This window comes from Sarcophilus harrisii, chromosome 3 (assembly GCF_902635505.1).
Source record: "Sarcophilus harrisii chromosome 3, mSarHar1.11, whole genome shotgun sequence".
Classification (NCBI taxonomy): domain Eukaryota; kingdom Metazoa; phylum Chordata; class Mammalia; order Dasyuromorphia; family Dasyuridae; genus Sarcophilus; species Sarcophilus harrisii.
The window spans coordinates 240888762-240907848 of record NC_045428.1 but is presented as its reverse complement, the minus strand read 5'-3'; the positions used below and the strand labels follow the sequence as shown (position 1 = coordinate 240907848).

General features: G+C 33.9%; 1 protein-coding gene across 7 annotated transcripts in view; it reads right to left on the bottom strand.

Moving 5' to 3' along the window:
• The window catches only part of TIAM1 (TIAM Rac1 associated GEF 1), a 271388-nt gene that overhangs the window by 69682 nt on the left and 182619 nt on the right, over positions 1-19087 (bottom strand). For all 7 annotated transcript variants that reach the window (XM_031959302.1, XM_031959296.1, XM_031959299.1 and 4 more), the window contains 3 exons: positions 13816-13988; positions 2278-2502; positions 239-424 (listed from right to left, as the gene is read on the bottom strand). In XM_031959302.1, the coding sequence (XP_031815162.1) occupies positions 239-424; positions 2278-2502; positions 13816-13988 (584 nt within the window). The remainder of the gene's footprint in view (positions 1-238; positions 425-2277; positions 2503-13815; positions 13989-19087) is intronic.

Genomic DNA, 19087 nt, shown 5'->3' with positions numbered 1-19087 from the left:
TTTACAATTTCATATTAGCTTGGAAAAGTAATAAATCTCATCAAGACAGGCTTATATAATAAACCCCAGAATGTGACTGAGTAAAGATTTGCATTCAGTACAAAGTATGAAAAGAACCACAAATTTCTATGTAATAGGGACATATGAATGCTGGGAGACTGCTGTCAAGTCCTTCTGGGAATTAATGATTAAACTGAACATTTTAAACAACAACCACTGACCATCAAATCAAACTCACCAGGGCATGAAAGGAGGATACAGAAAAAATTCCAAGGCGGCCCATGGCTACTTTGGTTGGTCGACTGGCAAAAGCAAGTAGCCTTTTAGGATTTGGCAGCTCCCCTCCTTGTAGGCTAGCTAAATAACAACGGTATCGAAATAGATCCATTTGGAATTGTTCAAGATTTTGCTCCCAAACAAATATCTACAACAGAGAGAAATGAAGACGAGAAAATAAATACACAAGTTAATATGTTCTATTCATAAGAATATCAGTAACTTATCTACTTTTCAAAATTTGTTGTAAACCTAGGAGGAAAGGACCCCAAATTTCCAAATGTAAAGAAATCAGGTATTCTTATACCTAGGGATGATTTTTTTTCCTGAAAAGATTTGATTTAGTAATAATGATATGTGCAGAAACTTCAACATATTACTTACCTTTCCTTCCATTCTCCATTATATACTTCCTATTGATTAATCTCTAGCCCATAAACTAGAGGTATAAAAAGAAAAAAGCTCAAAAAAGACTAATTTTGCTCAGTATGAACTTGTACCTTTTTTATATCAGATAAATTATGTAACTTTTTTTTTTTTTTTTTTTTGGTGAGGAGACATATTTGGGACCAAAAATAGAGTGCAACACAATATATTTGTGAAGGACAGAAAGAAAATTAAAGAAAAAGGGTTAAATAGGTAAGTATACATAGAAAGAAATAAAATTCAGAGAGAGGGAAGAAAGGCCCAAAGAAGGGCAATAAATGAACAGTAAACCAAACTAAATAAGTATTCCTTGGCATTCTTAATAAACCACTGTCTAAAAAACCATAATACCTATTTTGATGCCGCATCTTGAAATGTACTAAAATATAACAAAGGGAAATTAGGATTACAAACAGAAGCTAACATACGGGTCCATCAGAGCATTGAAGTTTCAGCACATTATTGAAGAAAAAAATTAGCCATGTAGACTTTTTTTTGTAAATGGAAAATATTTAGATTCTGTTTTCATTTCAATTTTGTCTTTTTTTTTAAAAACAATTATGCATGTTTCAATGTTGTTAAGTTACAATGAAAAAGACAAGTTATTTTGACCTTCTGTAAGGAGTCACTAAAGGAAGCAGTTCTTAAGAGCTAATTCAACAACCTATGAATTCAGATTTTAGAGTATAGTAAATATATACTCCGCATCATGATACTTCCCAAACATAAATCTAGGGAGTAGCAAAATCCTTTGATAGCATGGAGAGGCACCTAATTACATTATATATTTGGACACATTTATTATTTAAAATGCCTTCTACTTTTGATTCAATAGAATTATTTACTCTTAAATTTATTACAAGTCCAAAATTTTATGACAGCTTCTGAGCCAAAAACCAATAAAGGGGATAAAATTTCAACCTTTAAATGAAGCAGGTCTGTTTTCCTCAAATGGTACATCACTTGGGAGAGAGGGAAGACTTCTATTGGATTTTGCCTTATTGCCAGCTTTGCCAGATGGGATATATGAGGGAGAATGCGTTAAGCATGATGCCTGGATGACTGGAAAGATAGTAGTATCCTCAACCATGACAAGCAAGTTAGGAAGAAGGGAATGTTTGAGGGGAAAGATAGTGAGCTCAGTTTTGGACATGCTGAATTTAAGATGTTCATTGGATAACCAGTTTGAGATGGCCAACATCATTCCCATTTAACTCATGAATAAATAACTCTGATCAAAGGCTGAGGAAAACAGGCAGTTAAAATTATGAATTTATCATCTAGATTAAAGGTTGATACAATATACAAATTGTATATACAATTTTTTTGTGTGTGTATGTATATATATATACGTATATATGTATACGTATAAATATATATGAAATAATTTTTTGTGTGTGTATGTATATATATATATATACATACACACAAAAAAAATTATTTCGTATATATATGTCTATACACAAAAAAGGTTGATATAATATACAATATAAAAGGTTGACACTACATAATTTCAAAAGCAGCAAACACTTTCAAAAACCTAGAGATTTCAACTAAAAAAAAAGTAATGGTTACCTGATCAAGTATGGTTTTCTTCTTCTTGGAATCAGTTACTGAAGATAGCTGCATATCACCCATTTTCTTCATCTTCTCGTCCATATCAATCTTTTGTTCTAGTTTTTTGATCTCTGATTTCAGGAGTCGAAGAGTGTCCTCTTTGTGGTGATGTCTTGCTACAGCAGTTGCACAAGCAGAATGAATTGCAGTAATCCAGTTTTCTAATTCAGTTTGGCTGATGGTCTGTATAGAATAGAGAGGAGGCAAAGAAAGCCATATTTTATGTAGCTGTCAGATACAAACCTGGACTTATCAGGAGAAGTCATTCTCTTGATTCTCATGCTCATGTCTTTAGACATTACAGTGAAAAAGACAAGTTAGAATGACCTTCTGTATGGAATCACTAAAGGAAGTAGTTAAATCTTGGAGCTGGTTCAATAACCAGAACTCAGGCTTTGGAGTTTAGTAAATAAAGATCCTGTATCATGAAGCTGCCCAGAATAATAAGTATAGGGTGCAAATAAGCTTTGATGACTCAATGTAGCTTGGAAGGGTCTCTGAAGACTATGGTAAATTAAAAAGTAGTAGATAGGTCCTACCAAGTAGAAATGGCTTTAATGTGAACCAAGTGACTAACTGGGTTATTAGTAGATTGGATGAATTCAGTAAAGAATTCTTGGTTATGGCAATCCATGAAATAAAGAAAAATTTGAAATGGTCCTAAGCCTTCTGCTTCTATGAAGAGAGTGATGAAAAAGCTAAATACTAACTTAATTGCCGGTGTTCAAAATATGAAACTGTTACTCAATGGAATACGAGTTGATGTTTAACTGGAAAAAATAGAACCATAACAAAATTGACATTTTCTCAGTAGATGAAATTAGGATCATAAAGAAGTTACAGCATAAGAAAAGGACAAGTTTTTTTTTTTCTTTTTGGAGAGGCAAACAAGAGAATTCACAGTTGGTTTATTTTTGTGTTTTCAAAGGTAATAAGAAACATTTTATGGAAAATTCAGTCATTCCATCTTGCAGTTCTCACGATGAGCCTTAGCAAAAAGCCTGCCATGAAGATAATTGTAGCTTATGATTCAGTATCTGCTACAGAAGATTAATAAGTAGAATAATAATTTGACAAGGTCCTTCAAACCAAGTGAATATATTCTTTGATATTTAGTAACTTCAATGCAAAAGAAGACATGAGGAGGATGATGCAGACAGGGTTGAGACTTAAGAAATTCAAGGTTTATTTGTAGACTACTCAGCAACTTCATGCCTTTAAGTGATGAATTTATTCTTTAAGTGAAACAGAAGAGTATAAATGTAAAGCATTGAATAACCACAAACATGGAATAAAATACATCATAACAGATATAAAACTACTGATTGGGAATCATGTAAGAATCTGTGTGTAATCAGTCAATAAACATTTATTAAGCACCTAATGTTACATGTCAGGGACTTTGCTAAGAGTTAGGAATGCCAAAAAAAAAAAAAAAAAAAAAAAAAAAAAAAAAAGGTGGGGGGAGAGGAATGAAAAGGAACAGCTCTCAAAGAGCTCCAAGTCTAATGGGGAAAAAGTAGAAGTTGAGATTTTAATTGGTGTGTGAAATACACCAGAAAAGCCAGAAAGCAAAGATAAGATGGAAGAGCATTACATGAATAGGAGGGGATGGATTGAAAGAGGAGATAGAGCAACTTGTTCAGCAAAGAGCCACAGTGTCAGTATCACTGAATTGAAGAGAATGTGATGGGGTGCAAGGTGTAAGAAGAATGGAAAGGGGACCAGGTTATGAAGAATTTTAAATTTCAAACAACAGACTTTATATTTGATCCTGGAGATGATAGGGAGTCACTGGAGTTTACTAAATTTGGACAAGGGTGAAGTGGTAATTATATAATCAGACCTGTGTTTGAGGAAGATCATTTTGAAAGATGAATGAAAGATAAATTGGAATGATAAGAAACTTGTGGTAGAGAGATAACAGAATATTACAATAGTCTAGATATAAGGTGATAAGAGCCTATATCAGGGTGATAGTAACAGAAGAGATAAGGGAATTTCATAGATATTATGAAAATACAATCAACAAGTCATATTTTGAAGATAAAATTAACAGACTGGATATGAGGGAGTGAAAGAGAATGGGTGTGAGCCTGGATGACTGGAAAGATGGTAGCATCCTTAATTGTGACAAGAAAATTAGGAAGAAGGGAATGTTTGAGGGGAAAAATAATGGGCTCAGTTTTGGACATGCTGAGTTTAGGATGTTCATTGGATAACCAGTTTGAGATGACCAACAGGCAGTTAGAGATGAAAGACTGGAAATAAAGAAGTCATTTTCCTTAAAGTGGAGAAGGAAGAGGTAAGGGTTGAAGGATGGAGCCCTACTTCTTGAATGTGAATTATAGTACTTCAGAAGGAGTGAAGTGAGCATACAGGTCCTTCCCATCACTTTCAGGTCAGGTCGTTGCCATGGATGAAGAAGTAGGCCTTCCCTATCAGCCTCTGGACATTTTTGTTAAGAACTGTGGTAGCATCACATGAAGAAATGGGAGGACCTAAACGCTAAGTCAGATCAATTCCATGGAAGATAAAATAGCTTTTATCGCTAAGGGGCTACAGAGAAAAATACAGAAACAGAGAATCCAAGTAAAAGAGACTGGAAGTATATGAACATCATGTACATCAGTGTTTATTGGGCTTTTCTGATACGGAAAGCAATATCTCTTTCAGTCCTACTCTCCTTTTTCCCCCTCTGTCATTAAAATTTCTAATAGTGCTCATAGATCCTTAGCAGAGTTATATATTATTCCACCATCTTTATAAAAGTCAAATTTGATTATTTTTAAGAGTTCTTCATCTCCCCCCCGTTGGAATCCTTACAAAGGATTCCAACTACAAAGTGTTAAGTCATTAGAATTGATAGAGACAATAATTATCTAATTTAGCATGGTTCAGTATGATTGATCTGATCCTATGAGGAGATGTTATGGGCCAGAATTTGAAACAAGGTACTAAGTGGAATTGATGGAAGCAATGCTTGTGTGCTTGGGTTTGCACCTTTAAGAGTTTACACATTAGAGCTCACACATTGGAGTTCACAAGTATGGGAGATTCACAAAGTTAACTTTGTAACTTTGTGAATTCACACCTCCCATAATCCCACTCTCAGAGGAGGAGTCAACCTTTGAGAGAGCATAAAAACAGCTGAGCTCAGTCAGCAGAGTTCAGTTGAAAAGATTCAGAGTGGAGGAGAGTCAGTTCAGAAGAAGCCACTAGTAGGAGTTGAGCTAGAGCCAGAAGTCACTTCGGAAGATTGACAGAGTGAGAGTTCAGTTCGGGAGACTGAGAAACTAATCTGCAGTTGGGCAGAACCAAGATTCAGAGAGAGGCTGAAGCTAGCAACAAGAGCTCTTAGAACCAAAGAAAGCTAACGGGGCTGTTTTGGAAGAAACAATAAAGAACTACTTTAGCACCTGGCTGCATCTGGAGTGATTATTACTCTGAACCAAAACTAAGGCTGCCTCCAGAAAACCTCCCCAAGAAACCTACTCCCAGAGAGAACCATCATATTATAGCGAAAGAAGAACATAACTCCCCCCCTCCCCTGCAAAAAAAAAAAAAAAGTTAATGGAAATATGTTCAAGCCATACAGCTTAACATTCTAGGTTCTTTAAATTTTAGCTTGTACACCTAGGATTACCCCAGCACTCTATACCTATTTAAAATGTAGTTAAATATTACTTTGTCTTATGGTTGTCATCAAAGGCAGTTACATTAGAAAGAATTTTTGTTCCTGCTGGTCTGTCTAAATAAAGCAGCAGTCAGTGCCAATCTCTATTTTTAGGCTAAATCAATTTCCAGAGATACACAATCCATTAAAATATCTTTCCAACAAAATTGGTCCTTATTCAGAGAAATAAGCTATGCTGACATGAATGCAAGCTGCCTCCTGTAGCTAGCTGAGCAATTAACAGTTTTCTGGAATATTTTATTTAAAAGTTTCAGGGTTAACAAATCACCAAGTGTCATAGAAGAATTTCTCATTTGCTAAAAATGCTTTACACTTCTTCCAATCCATAAATACCAACATCCTGAAATCTATTTCAGTAAATTAGTAATCTTACAATATCTTCTTTAGGGTAAATTTAATTAGGATCTTTAAGGATGTTAAAGTGAGTCTCATCAAAATAAATTCTCATCCCTCGCAGTGGGGCATGAAGAAGCAAATATTTCTCAGTTGTATTCTCTGAACTTCTGTATCACCCATTACTTTTCAGTGAGGATATAAGAGAGAGGCAGAAATTAGAAAATTTATAATTTTCTTGACCTTCTAGTAAAAGCGTAAATACTATGTGAAGAATAAAAAATAAAACTACTGACAGAGCCTGAGCATGATTACAAAAAATGCATTTGTACAATTTTAAACATTTTTGACATTTGAGGGTTAAGATGAAACTGACAGTTTAATTATTTAAATTCAATTTCCCATTTCTCTCCACTATAAAGCTGCATTATGGAGAAGTATACCCAATATTCTTAAAAGCTAAGGCAATAGATTAAAGGCTCTGCAAGTTTCTACAAATCTGGAAAATCTTTGAGTATATTCTCTAAAGACAAACTAGTGCTAAGTTCAGGAAATATAAGGCTGTGCTACTGGATAAAGAACGTTTTGGTTATAGGAACTCTGGAACATAACCCATCTCCTTAATTTCATTTTCTTTGTCAGTGAAAGGAAAAACCACATTGAAGAAATCATAGACCTTTGAAGTAAATAGTCTTGATTTATCTAGATTGATTTCACATATTCAATGATGTGGGACTAAGCAAGGACTAAGAAATTTATTTCATGCTAAAAACATTCTAGAAGACATATGATAGCAACAGAATCATAAAATGCTAATTAAACCCTTTTCTAAAAATAGCATGATGTTGTGGGGGAAAAAAAACATTGAATTTGGGATCTGAGTAACAGGGTTAAAGCTCTGGCTCTTGTAACCACACTGGCCATGTCATCAACCACCTTTAAGCCCACTGACCATCTATTCTTTTTTTTAATCTGTAAAATAAAGCTATCTGGAAGCATTGTAATAAGGAAAGCATTTTTTGAAGTTTAAAGTGCTATTTATTAATAATGCAAGAAAAATCAAGAGATACTACTTTTTAAAAAAAATACCTCCTAAGGAAGGTACTGCTTGAAGGATAGATTATTTGTGAAATTTTTTAATCAGTTTCATTTCTTTTATTAAGTCTAATTTGTTTTATTTCCTCTGAATTGTATTATTTTTTACATTTCTAATCTTTTGAGTTTTGCTAATTAAACAGATTTTAATAGTTATTCTATATTTTAGAAAACAAACTTGGACATTTAAGGATTATCTGAATAATACACAAACAACCTAAAATTGCATGTGCTGCAGGGTTGTAGTATTTATATAGTTTGTAATTATAACAAAATGTTTTCACAGAAACAAAAAAAATGCTACTAATAAAACATAAAAAGGCAATTTGTTCCATGTGTATTCCTTATCACTATAACCACATAAATTAGCAAAGTAGCCAACTGGATTTTGATATTGTCTAAAGACAAATAACTTTCAAAGTCATTAAAATGGACTCTATCCTCAGTCCCTACTCAATATTCTTACCAATGATTTGTACAATGACATATAGAAACATTATCAAATGAGGAAATGATGAAAAACTGATAAAGCTAAAAGGTAACATATAAAGCAATCATAGGATTAGAGGGGGAAAATAAGTCAATACCTTCTCTATGCTGATCATTCTCAAATCAATCTATTTTGCTCCTGCCTCTCTGCTGACCTCCAGTCTTATATCACCACCTCCCTTTGAGACATCTTAAATTGTATCTCCCATAGACTCAGCATGTCCAAGACAAAACTCGTTATCCTTTCTCCTAAAGGCACTTCTCTTACCTTCCCTATCAGTACAGAGGGCAAAACAATCCAACCCTTAGTCTCAGAGGTTAGGAGATATCTCTCACCTTCTCACTCACTCCCATCCCTCTCCCCTCCCACATCCACTCCCCCATCCCTCCCTTATCCCAGGTAATCTCTTGCCAAGGCCTGTCAATTTCACTTTTCCAAAACATTTCCTTCTCCCCTCTGACACTGTCATCCTATCACACCTGGACTGTGGAAATAACCCACAAGTGGGTCCTTCAAAATGGTTTTCCAAAAGCTCAGGTTTGACCATGTCATCCTTCCTACTCAGTAAACTTTAGTGGCTCCTTATTGCCTCCAGGATCAAATGCAAAATGCTCTGTTTGACATTCATAGCCTTTCATAATCTAGTTCCCTTTTACCTCTCTGGTCTTCTTACACCTTATTCTTCAATATGTGACTTTGATTTCCTAACTATTCAATAAACAAGATACTCTATCTCTTGGCATTTTCTCTGGCTGTTCCCTATGTCTAGAATGCTTCATATCTTCATCACAAAAATTATTGGAAGTGATCTGAATAGAAATGACTTTTCATTATCATAATTCACTCATTGGATTTCAAGAAAATGACAACTCCCATGAGATACCTATGCCCATAAAATTTTTTCATTATTCTGTATCTTGAATCTATGTAGCCTTAATTGTTTCCTTTGCATAGGTTTACTGTTTTAAATGTCCTTCAAAGGACTTCTTCACTTCAAAAATTACATATTTATAGGTAAGTATCAACTTGGAATCAAATAACTCCAGAGTGCTTAGTATCACAGATAATAGACTTTTGGAACATCTTTTCAAAGGTAGGGGAAGAGAACATTATAATCCTATGTGCTTTATCCAATTTCACCAGTTTCAAGGCTCAAAGATCCCAAAGGACTGATCAGGAGCTAACAAATACAATTACTTGTTTCCTTATCAATCACTGACCTAGAATCCTGGGGAAGTCAAAGGAACTGCGCCCAAAATATGTCAGAGACAGGTAATACCAATAGGTAATAGTAGATTAAAAAGAAAACTAGAAACCCATTTCTGATTTTACTCTAATCCTCTTCTTCTCCACAATTTCCTAAAAGACTTAAAGTGCCTGTCACCTCTTCCCTTTCTGAGGCAATAAATGGCTATAAAAATATTCTTTAAAAAAAATCTCATTTGAATATTTCAATTTAATGTATGGGTTCTCTCCTTTCCTTTCCTAGCATAGATTTAGATTTAACACAATGCCAGGCATATAGTAAGGGCCTAATAAATGCTTGCTGACTGATCAAAAAATTACAAAATTACTTATTTAGCGAATATTTGACAGCAAAGGGAGAACTGAAACAGGCAGCTTAGAAATATTCAATTCTGAAAACAATACCAATTATTGCTTATAGAATTAAAGTAGAAGATGTGTAACTAGCTCACTGAAATTACAAAAATGTGTGATAATCGAGATTAGATCTTAAAAGCAAATTTTAGTGGAAAGGCTGCTAGATATGGAATCAGAATGCTTTGGTCTGAATTACAGCTCTTGTCAAATATGTGACTGCTTCACAAATTCCTTAGGTCATAGATTTCTCATCTGTAAAATTAAAGAATTTGGATTATCTGAACTCTGAGGTTCTTTCTAGCTCTCAAAGCTATTAACTTAAAAATTGCTTCCTGTTTTAGCTTCTCTCTCTATCCCCATTATTTTCCCCTACATCTCTTCTTCTTCAAGTCAAATAACGTCATTTTTGTTTAGCAAATTTCTCTCAAATATATTATGCTTGAGAACAAGAGAAACTCCAAGGCAGAACTCCATATTTATTATAAATCAGAATCCCGTGACTTTGAACAAGTAAGCACGTAGTTAGTAAGTAAGGCTCCATAATCTAATCTTTACTTGCAAGGTAAAACTAAACTTTTTTTCTTTTAAAGGATCTGTCAGCTCACAGACACATCTTATGCTTTTCATAGCACGGAACACAACAACCCCTTAAAGAATTTGTTAACACTTAAAAACCATTAGAGAATTAACTTTTTTCTACCAAGTGAACTCACTGTGCCTAGCTAACACGCAAACAAAAAATAAATATAGGCATTAATAAGATGTGGAAAGAACAAGATGCAATGAGCTTTCTGGTAAAACATATGACATCTGAAAGTAATAAAATTATGTAGGCATGACAGGAACTAGAAGTATACTGTATAATGTAGGAGGCATGTAGTATCTAAGGATTAAATAAGAATAGCTATTATTGTGCCAGTGATGCCTAAAACATAAATCCCAAAGGAGAAAATAACTCCAAAACAACTACAAGATAAAATTCAAAGGAAAATACTGCTTGGACACTGCCAGAATTCCTAAAAGAAATGAAGTGTGAGTTTTTAAAAGTTTTAAAATTATAATATAAATGAAATGAGAATCTTAAAGAAAATACAAGGGGAAAATGAGAATGTTGGAGGCAAGATTTGAAAGAAGAATTAGTAGCTTCACATAAAATGTGAAAAAACTTAAGTAAAGTTTCTTAAGTAAAGAAATCCTTGAAAATTAGAATGACCAAACAACAATGAGAAATGTTCAAAGTCAAAAATCTGAAAAAAACAAAAAGAATAAATCTAAGGTATCTCCTAACAAGTATAATTAACCTGAAAAATAGATCAAGGAGCATGAGAATAATTAAGACTAAACGTGTGATAGCACACACCTGTAATCCCAATAAACTGCTAAGGAATTATCTTGAATGCAAGGGCTCTGAGCTGAATTGAGTTCACCTCGTTAGGTATCTGTACTAGATTCATCACCAATGTGGTGAGTCACCAGGAAGGGTGACAGGGGAGAACCAGGTTGCATAAGGAGGAGGAAACTAGTTAAGGCAAAATATGCTTAGCTGCCAATCAGAAGTGGGATCAGGTTTGTAAGTAGTCCCTGTATTTCCAAACTGGATGAGATGGTGAAGCCCAGCCTTAAAAAATTTCATGAATAAATGAGAATAATTGGATTATCTGAAAGTTAGAAGTAGAAAAAGCGCTTGGATCATTTCAGGAATTCATGAGAGTATGCATATCTATTAAAACCAGAGGATAGAGTAAAAATAGAAAAGATTCCTTAATAATATCCTAAAAGTTAATCCCCAAATGAAAACTTCTAAAATTTTGTAAGCAAAACCCCTGGGCTTATAAATTAAAGAAAAAATACTGCATGCAGACTCAGAAATAACAAGTATAAATATCAAAGAAACAAAGTCAACATGACAAAAAAATAATAGCAGCTATCATTAGAAAGGAGAGAATATCTGGAACACAATATTCCAAAAGACAAAAGATGTAAGTTTACAACCAAAAATAACTTACCTAATAAAATTGAGTAAAATCTTATAAGAAAAAGACAGATCTAAAATGAAATGGATAGCTTTTAAGCATTCCCAATGAAAAGAGCAGAACTGAGTAGAAACTGAAATACAAGAACAGAAGTCAAAAGAAATATGTTACATGAAGATAAATCAAGGTTAAAAAGCAATAATTAAGGGCTTCCTATATGCCAGGCACCTATACTAAGTACTGGAGACAAATAAAACAAGTAAAAAGAAAGAGAATTTCTGCTCTCAAGGACTTAAATTCTACTGTGGAATGACGTATAAAATAGAAGTGGTAAGAGTGGAGGTAAAAAGAAAGGTTCAAGGTTGGGCTAGACCATTCCTCAAGATGGAAGTTCTGAGAAGAACTCAGCAATGGAACATACTACTGGGGGGATGGATGGATGGGAGTCAGCTAAGGCAAAGTAGTACTTTTTTCATTAAAAAAAAAATTTTAAATAAGCAATCAGAAGGGACTATACAAGGATGAAGTGTTTACATTCTAATAAAGAGTCTGATAAAAATTGTTCCCTGAAGACCTTAATATCATTAGGGGTCACAGTGGTGTTAATAGAAGAAAGGAAAAGGAAGGAAAATCATTCATAGGAGGAAAAGTAGGGGAACATATTATTTTATATAATTGGGCTACTCAAGTAGAAAACTACAAAACCAGGAAGAAAGAGTAGAGCCAGTAATCATCACTCCAAAGTTATTTTCTTCTAAACTGGGCAAATGAGTATAGAATACAACATGAACAAAGGGTTTGGGGTAGAAATATATTAAACTAGAAAGAGAAGTAGAAAGAAAATGAGAGAGGGGAGAGGGAGGAATGAGAGAATGAGTATCAAATTCAATCAGATGCTGGATCAAAAAGGGAATACCTTAACAATTATGGTAAATTAGTATAATGGAATACTACCATGCAATAAGAAAAGACAAATCTGAAAAGATTTGAATGAATTGATGAAAATTTATATAAAACTTGAAGAATACTTTTTATAATAACATAACCTGACAAAGACAAGTAATTAAAATTTGAAAACTGTGATTACTGCAATGATCAACCATGATTCTGGATGAATTATGAGAATGATGGTAAATTTTGCCATAACAAGATGCCACAAATTTTAATGAATAAGGTCTTATGTTATAATTAAAGTGTATGTGTGTGTGTGTGTGTGTGTGTGTGCATGTGCATATGTGCATCACTCGTGATCTTACTGACATTCACATTTGACGGAAAATGACAGAGCAAATTATATTTTTCTAAAAGAAATAGAATATAAAACAGAATATAGAATACATAAAACCTAAAAAGAAATGCAAAAGTCTAATAAAATAGCCCCTGTCTTTTTTTGTGGTGCTTCAGAATGGTCTAAATATCAATTACTAGAGCAGGAAACAGAAAAATAAGATCTCAAGGGACTCTCACTTAAAATATACATTTAAAAAACAAAATATATATTAACTGAGCATCATGTTTTTAAGGTTGAAAATAGGTTTGTGACTTTAGTGAAGATATTATGAGCTACCCCAACATTCTTTCTAAAGCAAGGGATAATTTTGGATAGCTATTAAATATGAATAGTTAGATATTATCTCTCATGTTAAGACAGTAATTAAAAAATAAAGCTGCAGTTAGAATAAAGAATAGGAAATATTGGGGAAGAGAATTCACTAAAAGAAAAAAGAATTCATCAATGAAAAAAAGAAAATTTCTCATTATATGAGAAATATAATATTTCTTATTAAAAAGGAAGCACTTCTTAAATCTTGTGTACAATGTTAGTGAAAGTCTTTCAAGTCTCAAGTAGAAAGTTACAATAAATTAGCATTTTCAACTCTTGTACATCTGATACCTAAAAACTTCATACCCCTTTAAAATGTGAAATGAAACACAATAATCAGAAATTTTTTATGTATAGCCTGGATTTTTCTCACACTGTGATTAGTATTTAAAGGCTCAAAGGGACCCTTGGATTATATACCTCATTCATATCTCCTCTCAAATAAAGCAGTTTTCTCAACATCTTGGATTTATCAGACCCCTCTTGGAGAATATGCTAATTCCTGATAATGAGTTTAACCTTTTGTTGTTACCTTTTTCTTTCAACTCTTTTCTTTGTAAAGAGTGTTAAAAAAAATCAATAAAGGGGAAAAAGAGGGCTGCTCTATAAGAGGGAAGGATTTAGTAAAAGAAGGGAATAGCATGTAGGGGAACCATTTTTTACAGAGATATGAAATTTCCTCAAATTAAAGGAGCAGACAAACCTGAAAAAGGAACGCATCACCAAGAGAGTTACTGAGGCAGAAAACAAAATCCTTCTTTGGATGCTCAGGCACTGCTTGCACGATGCTGTTCTCCACCCAGACTGCATGCTTGGGGATGCTGTTGTGATCTATTCCAGACCTCCCATCACTCTCATAGAAGAATAATGTGCATCCTAAGAAAAAAGATGAGAGGCATTCAATATATTGAAAAGAATGATTTGAAAAGATTGAAAAGAAATGATTTGTGTAATAGCAAGCCAATGCAATATGAAAAGCACCACCTGAATCCAACCAACAGGAAGTAAGCAAAATCTTTAAAATCCTACTTTGTGAATGATTCCCATTTCTTTGGATTAAAAGCAAACAGAAAATCCAAAGAGGAATGGTATCGAATAGAAAGGTGGTTTGGTATGCTGTAAAGAGTTTTAATCTAGTAGTTGAAACTAATAAATAGTATGACCTTGGACTCAGAACCTTGAACATAAGCACATAGTTGGTGCTTAATAAAAGCTTGCTAACTGATAAATCATTTTACTCAGTTGACCTCAATTTTCTAATTTGAAGATTGAAATGATTACAATTGTGTCCAGTTGTTTTTCAGTCATGCCCGACTGTATGACTTATTTGGGTTTGTTTTTTGTTTTTTTTTTTATTGGCAGAAATAATAGAGGGGGTTGCTATTTCCTTCTCCAGATCATTTTTTACAGGGGAGTAACTGAGGCAAAGGGGGTTAAGTGAGTCATCCAGGGCCACACTGCTACTAAGTGTCTGAGGACAGATTTGAACTCACAAAAATGAATGTTCCTGACTAAGCTCAACACTCTATTCACCAAGCCACCTAAAGTGTCTCCTATGATTAATAACAGATGATCTCTAAAGTTCCCTTTTGGATTTTAAAACTCACAATTCTATATAATAAATTTTCTTTATTTTCTCCTTTATTTATCCTTTATATTCATCTTTTCCCTCACTGTCCTTTCCTCCCCAATCAGTCCCTCTCATTACTTCCAAATGAGATTTTTTTCTATTTCATGCTGCTGATCTGAAAGACTGCTTTTTTCTTTTCTTAGCCTATCTTCTAACAAAATATGTATACCTGATGTTTCTGCTTCCTTATCTCTTACTCTAATCTTTTGCAATTTGTATTTTGAACTTATCACTCTGCTAAAAATGCTCTCTCCAAATTTAACAACAATCTCTTGATTGCCAAATTTCTTCATTCTTTTCTACCTATCTGCTGTATTTGATACTTGACAACTTTTCTCCTTTTAGATATATTTTTATGACACTAACCTCCTAGGCCTCCTCCTACCTGTCTAGTTGTTCCTTTTCAGTCTTCTTTTTTTTTTTTTTTTTTTTTTTTTTTGCTGGCTTACCAATTATATTTATGACTCTAAACTGTGAGTCAAACAACCACAAGGAATATTCAGGAGAGTGAAGAATAAGGATAGCATCAATATTAGAAACTTTAAAGATTGGTAGAATAATGATATCATCAATAGAAACAGGGAAGTTTGGGGAAAGGATCTGTTTTGGGTGGAAAGATGAGCTTTGCTTTGGCCATGCTAATTTGAGATGACACAATTAAAATATCAAATAGGAATTTGGTGGAACTGAAACCAAAATAAGAGATTGGGAGTAGATGTATAGATCTGGGAGTTATCTACACAGAGATGATCTGATCTGCACAGGGATGATAATTAAATCTATGAGAGTATGACCCATGTCATGAGAATAAACCCATGAGAGTGAGAAGAGAGTAGTCTAGGACATATGACTAGGACATGGTCATGCATTGATGATTTATCAAAGGAAATGGAAAAAGAAAAATCAGACAGGCAGGAGAACCAGGAGGAAATCGTATCATGAAAGCTGAGAAGAAGAATGGATACAGGAGACAGTGATTGATGGAGTCAAATATAGTAGATGAGTCAAGAAAGGTAAAGAGTGAAGGGAAAACAAATATCAGATTTGGCAATTAAGAGATGATCTCCAAGTTCAGAGAGAGGAGTTTTAGGAAAGTGATGAGGTTGGAAGCTGGATTACCAAATTTTGTGGTGTGAGGGATAGGACAAGAAAGGAAGACAATGATTGTAGAGAGATTTTTCCTAGGATTTTGAGAAAGGGAGGCAAGGTATAGCATAACTTGAGAGAATGCTAGGGTTGGAAGATTTTTAGATATGGATGATATTTTGGCATGTTTGAAGGCAGTAGAGAAAGAACCAATAGAAAAAGAGAGGTTGAGGATTAAAGATAAGAAAGTGATAATGGGATGTGGGGGTGGATGCAATCTGCTAGAGAAGACAGGAAGAGAAGGGATCAAAAGCACACTTATGGAATTGGTTTTCAAAAGGAAAAGGGCCAATCTCATTATAAGAGATTTGGGTAAAGGAAGAGTGGGGAATAATGCAAAGGGGATTTGAGATGAAGGAAAAAAAAAAAGCTGACAATAAATGGTCTCGACTTTCTCAATCAAGTAAGAGGTTGGGTCTTCAATTAAAGAGAGGAGTTAGGGGAGTACTAAGGAAAGTTTGGTATAGTTTCTATGGTGAGTGAGAAAGAGAAGCAATTAGAGAGGAATATAAGGACTATCTTGTTGTAGGAGGAATAATTTGAAGTTAGTTAAAATGAATTTGAAAGGTACCCAGATAGCATGCTTATATCACTTTCTCTGGGTCTTTACAGCAACACATGTATGGAAGTAAAAAAACAAAGAGCAATAACCTACTTTAAGGTCAGAGTCAGAGTTGTCTGCCCATCCCTGTTTGCATAGTTCTTTTCCACATCACTTGCCTATGGGCTTAACATATTGGAAACATACTTTACCATCTTTGCAGATTTCTCTTGGTTCTATTACAATATTTACAATACTTGTTGCTTCCAGTTCATCTTTTTAAAATCATTTTGCAATCCTTTGCAATCTAGCTTCCAACTTTATCAACTCAACTGTCACTAATGTTTTCTTTTTTTAACCTAAAAGTATTTTTTTCCATTTATATGTAAAGAGTTTTCAACATTCATCTTTGTAACATTTTGAGTACCAATTTTTTCATTTCCTTCCCTCACCAATGCAGCAAAGTGATATAGATTATACATGTATAATCATGTTAAACATTTTTCCACATTAGTCATGTTGTGAAAGAAGACTCAGAACAAAAGAGAAATACCACAAGAAAGGAAAAAGAAACAAAAAAAAAGTGAAAATAGTATGCTTTGATCTGCATTCAGACTCCATAGTTTTTTCTTTGAATGTGGTAAAAGATTTTTCAACTAATGATTTCTTAATTGCCAAATCTTTTTTAAATCCTAATCCTGAACTACTCTAAATCACTTACTAATGTTGACTATCTTCTCCTCCTGGATAATCTCTCTTCTAAGATATGTTTTTTGTTTTATTTACATTACTCTTTGTTTTCCTTCTACTGGCCTAATAATTCTTTCTCAGTTTAACTTAGATCATCATAATATCATGCTTACTAAATGTATATAGGTGGTCTTCTCTTTTTTCTCTACATTCTCTATCTTGGTGATCTCATCAGATTTCAATGATTACAATTTTCATCCCAATGAATATGACTCTCAAATCCACAAAGCAACTCTTGTCTGTCTCCTAAGTTACAGGTTTATATCCACCAACTGTCTTTTGGATCTTTCCCACTGGACATCCCATGAGCACCTGAGATAATAATATCCCAAACAGAATTAATTTTCTCTTCCTCCAACCCCATTTCTGTTCCAACTTATTTCAAAAAAGGGAACTACCATTCCTATAGTCAACTAGGTTCAAAATCTCAGTGTTTTCCTTAGCACCTCCTTCACATTCAACCACATATCCTATCAACTGCCCATCTTATCATTTCTATCTCTGTAAATTCCCTGCCCAATAGTCTTTAATCAGAGTGTGGTCAGGTCTTTGTCACCTCTTCCTGCCCCAATCCACCCTGAACAAAGCTGCCAAACTGACTTTCCAAAGTTAAGGCCTGACCCTGTTACCTCTTTACTTGTTCAATGCACTTTACTGAATTGTGGATCAAATAAAACCTTCAGCTTTTAAACATTCATATTCTAGCCCCAATCTATCTTATCAACCTTTTTATACATGACTCCCTCCACAACTCTGTGGTCTAGCAACACTAACTTCTATTCAATGGGGCTACCCAAAATGTATAATTAAGAGAAGAAATGAAGAACTTAGTTCAAAATACTAATTATAAGGTCTTCCAAAGATTCAGATTGATCCTTGCCTATCCAGGTATTTTATATCCCATATCAAGTAATTTGTCAAAGACTATTCTATGATCCAAATGAGACAGATTTATGGTTTGAGGATTGGGTGGTTCTCATACAGAAATATCCATAAAATCTACTGACAAATGGTTCATTTTATATAATAGCTGTCTGCCTCCTCCTGTTCACTTCATTTCAACTTACATGTTATCTCTTACTCCCTCTTACTACCTTGTTTTTAATTAATTTGACAACAAAAATATTAAATTTTAGCCCCATTTTCTTCTGAGGCAATTGGGGTTAAGTGACTTACCCAGGGTCACCCAGCGAAGAATGTGTTAAGTATCTAAGGCCAGATTTGACTTAGGTCCTCCTGACTTCAGAGCTGGTGCTCTAACCACTACACCACCTAGCTGCTCCTTAGCCCCACTTTTTGAAAGAATTTTTAAACAAAAAATTATATACGATCTCATTTATGGACTAGTCTCATATTCATAAAATATGTGTATATATATGTATAATGTGTAAGAATATATAATTATGCAATTAAAAGAGAAAACATGAGAGATCAATGGATTAGGAGTGAGAAGTGTGGGTGTAAATTCTATTCATATTAACCACCTGATTCATGTTAGCTAAATGATCTTAGTCACTTTATATTCTGGGCTTAATTTGGGCTTAGTATTTAAAATGATAGATCATTTAGATGCTCCCCTAAGATCTTGCAAAGACAGAATCAGGATACCTTGGATTAGTATATTTCAATATCTAAATCCTGAAACTCTATAAACTTATGAACTTTCAAGATGAAGATATAAATGTGTGTGTATCTGGATGTAGACATAAAAGAATATAGATATGTATACACACATACCACACACACACACACAAAAGTATAAATATAGGGAAGGTGCAAAAGAAAGTGTGAAAAGACAAAATAACTTGATTGGGACCACTTAAGCAGTACCTGAACTTTGCTTCAAGATTTCAATATTCCTAAAAGAGAGTTCATCAAATAGGATTTATCTGTGAATTTACTAGGTGC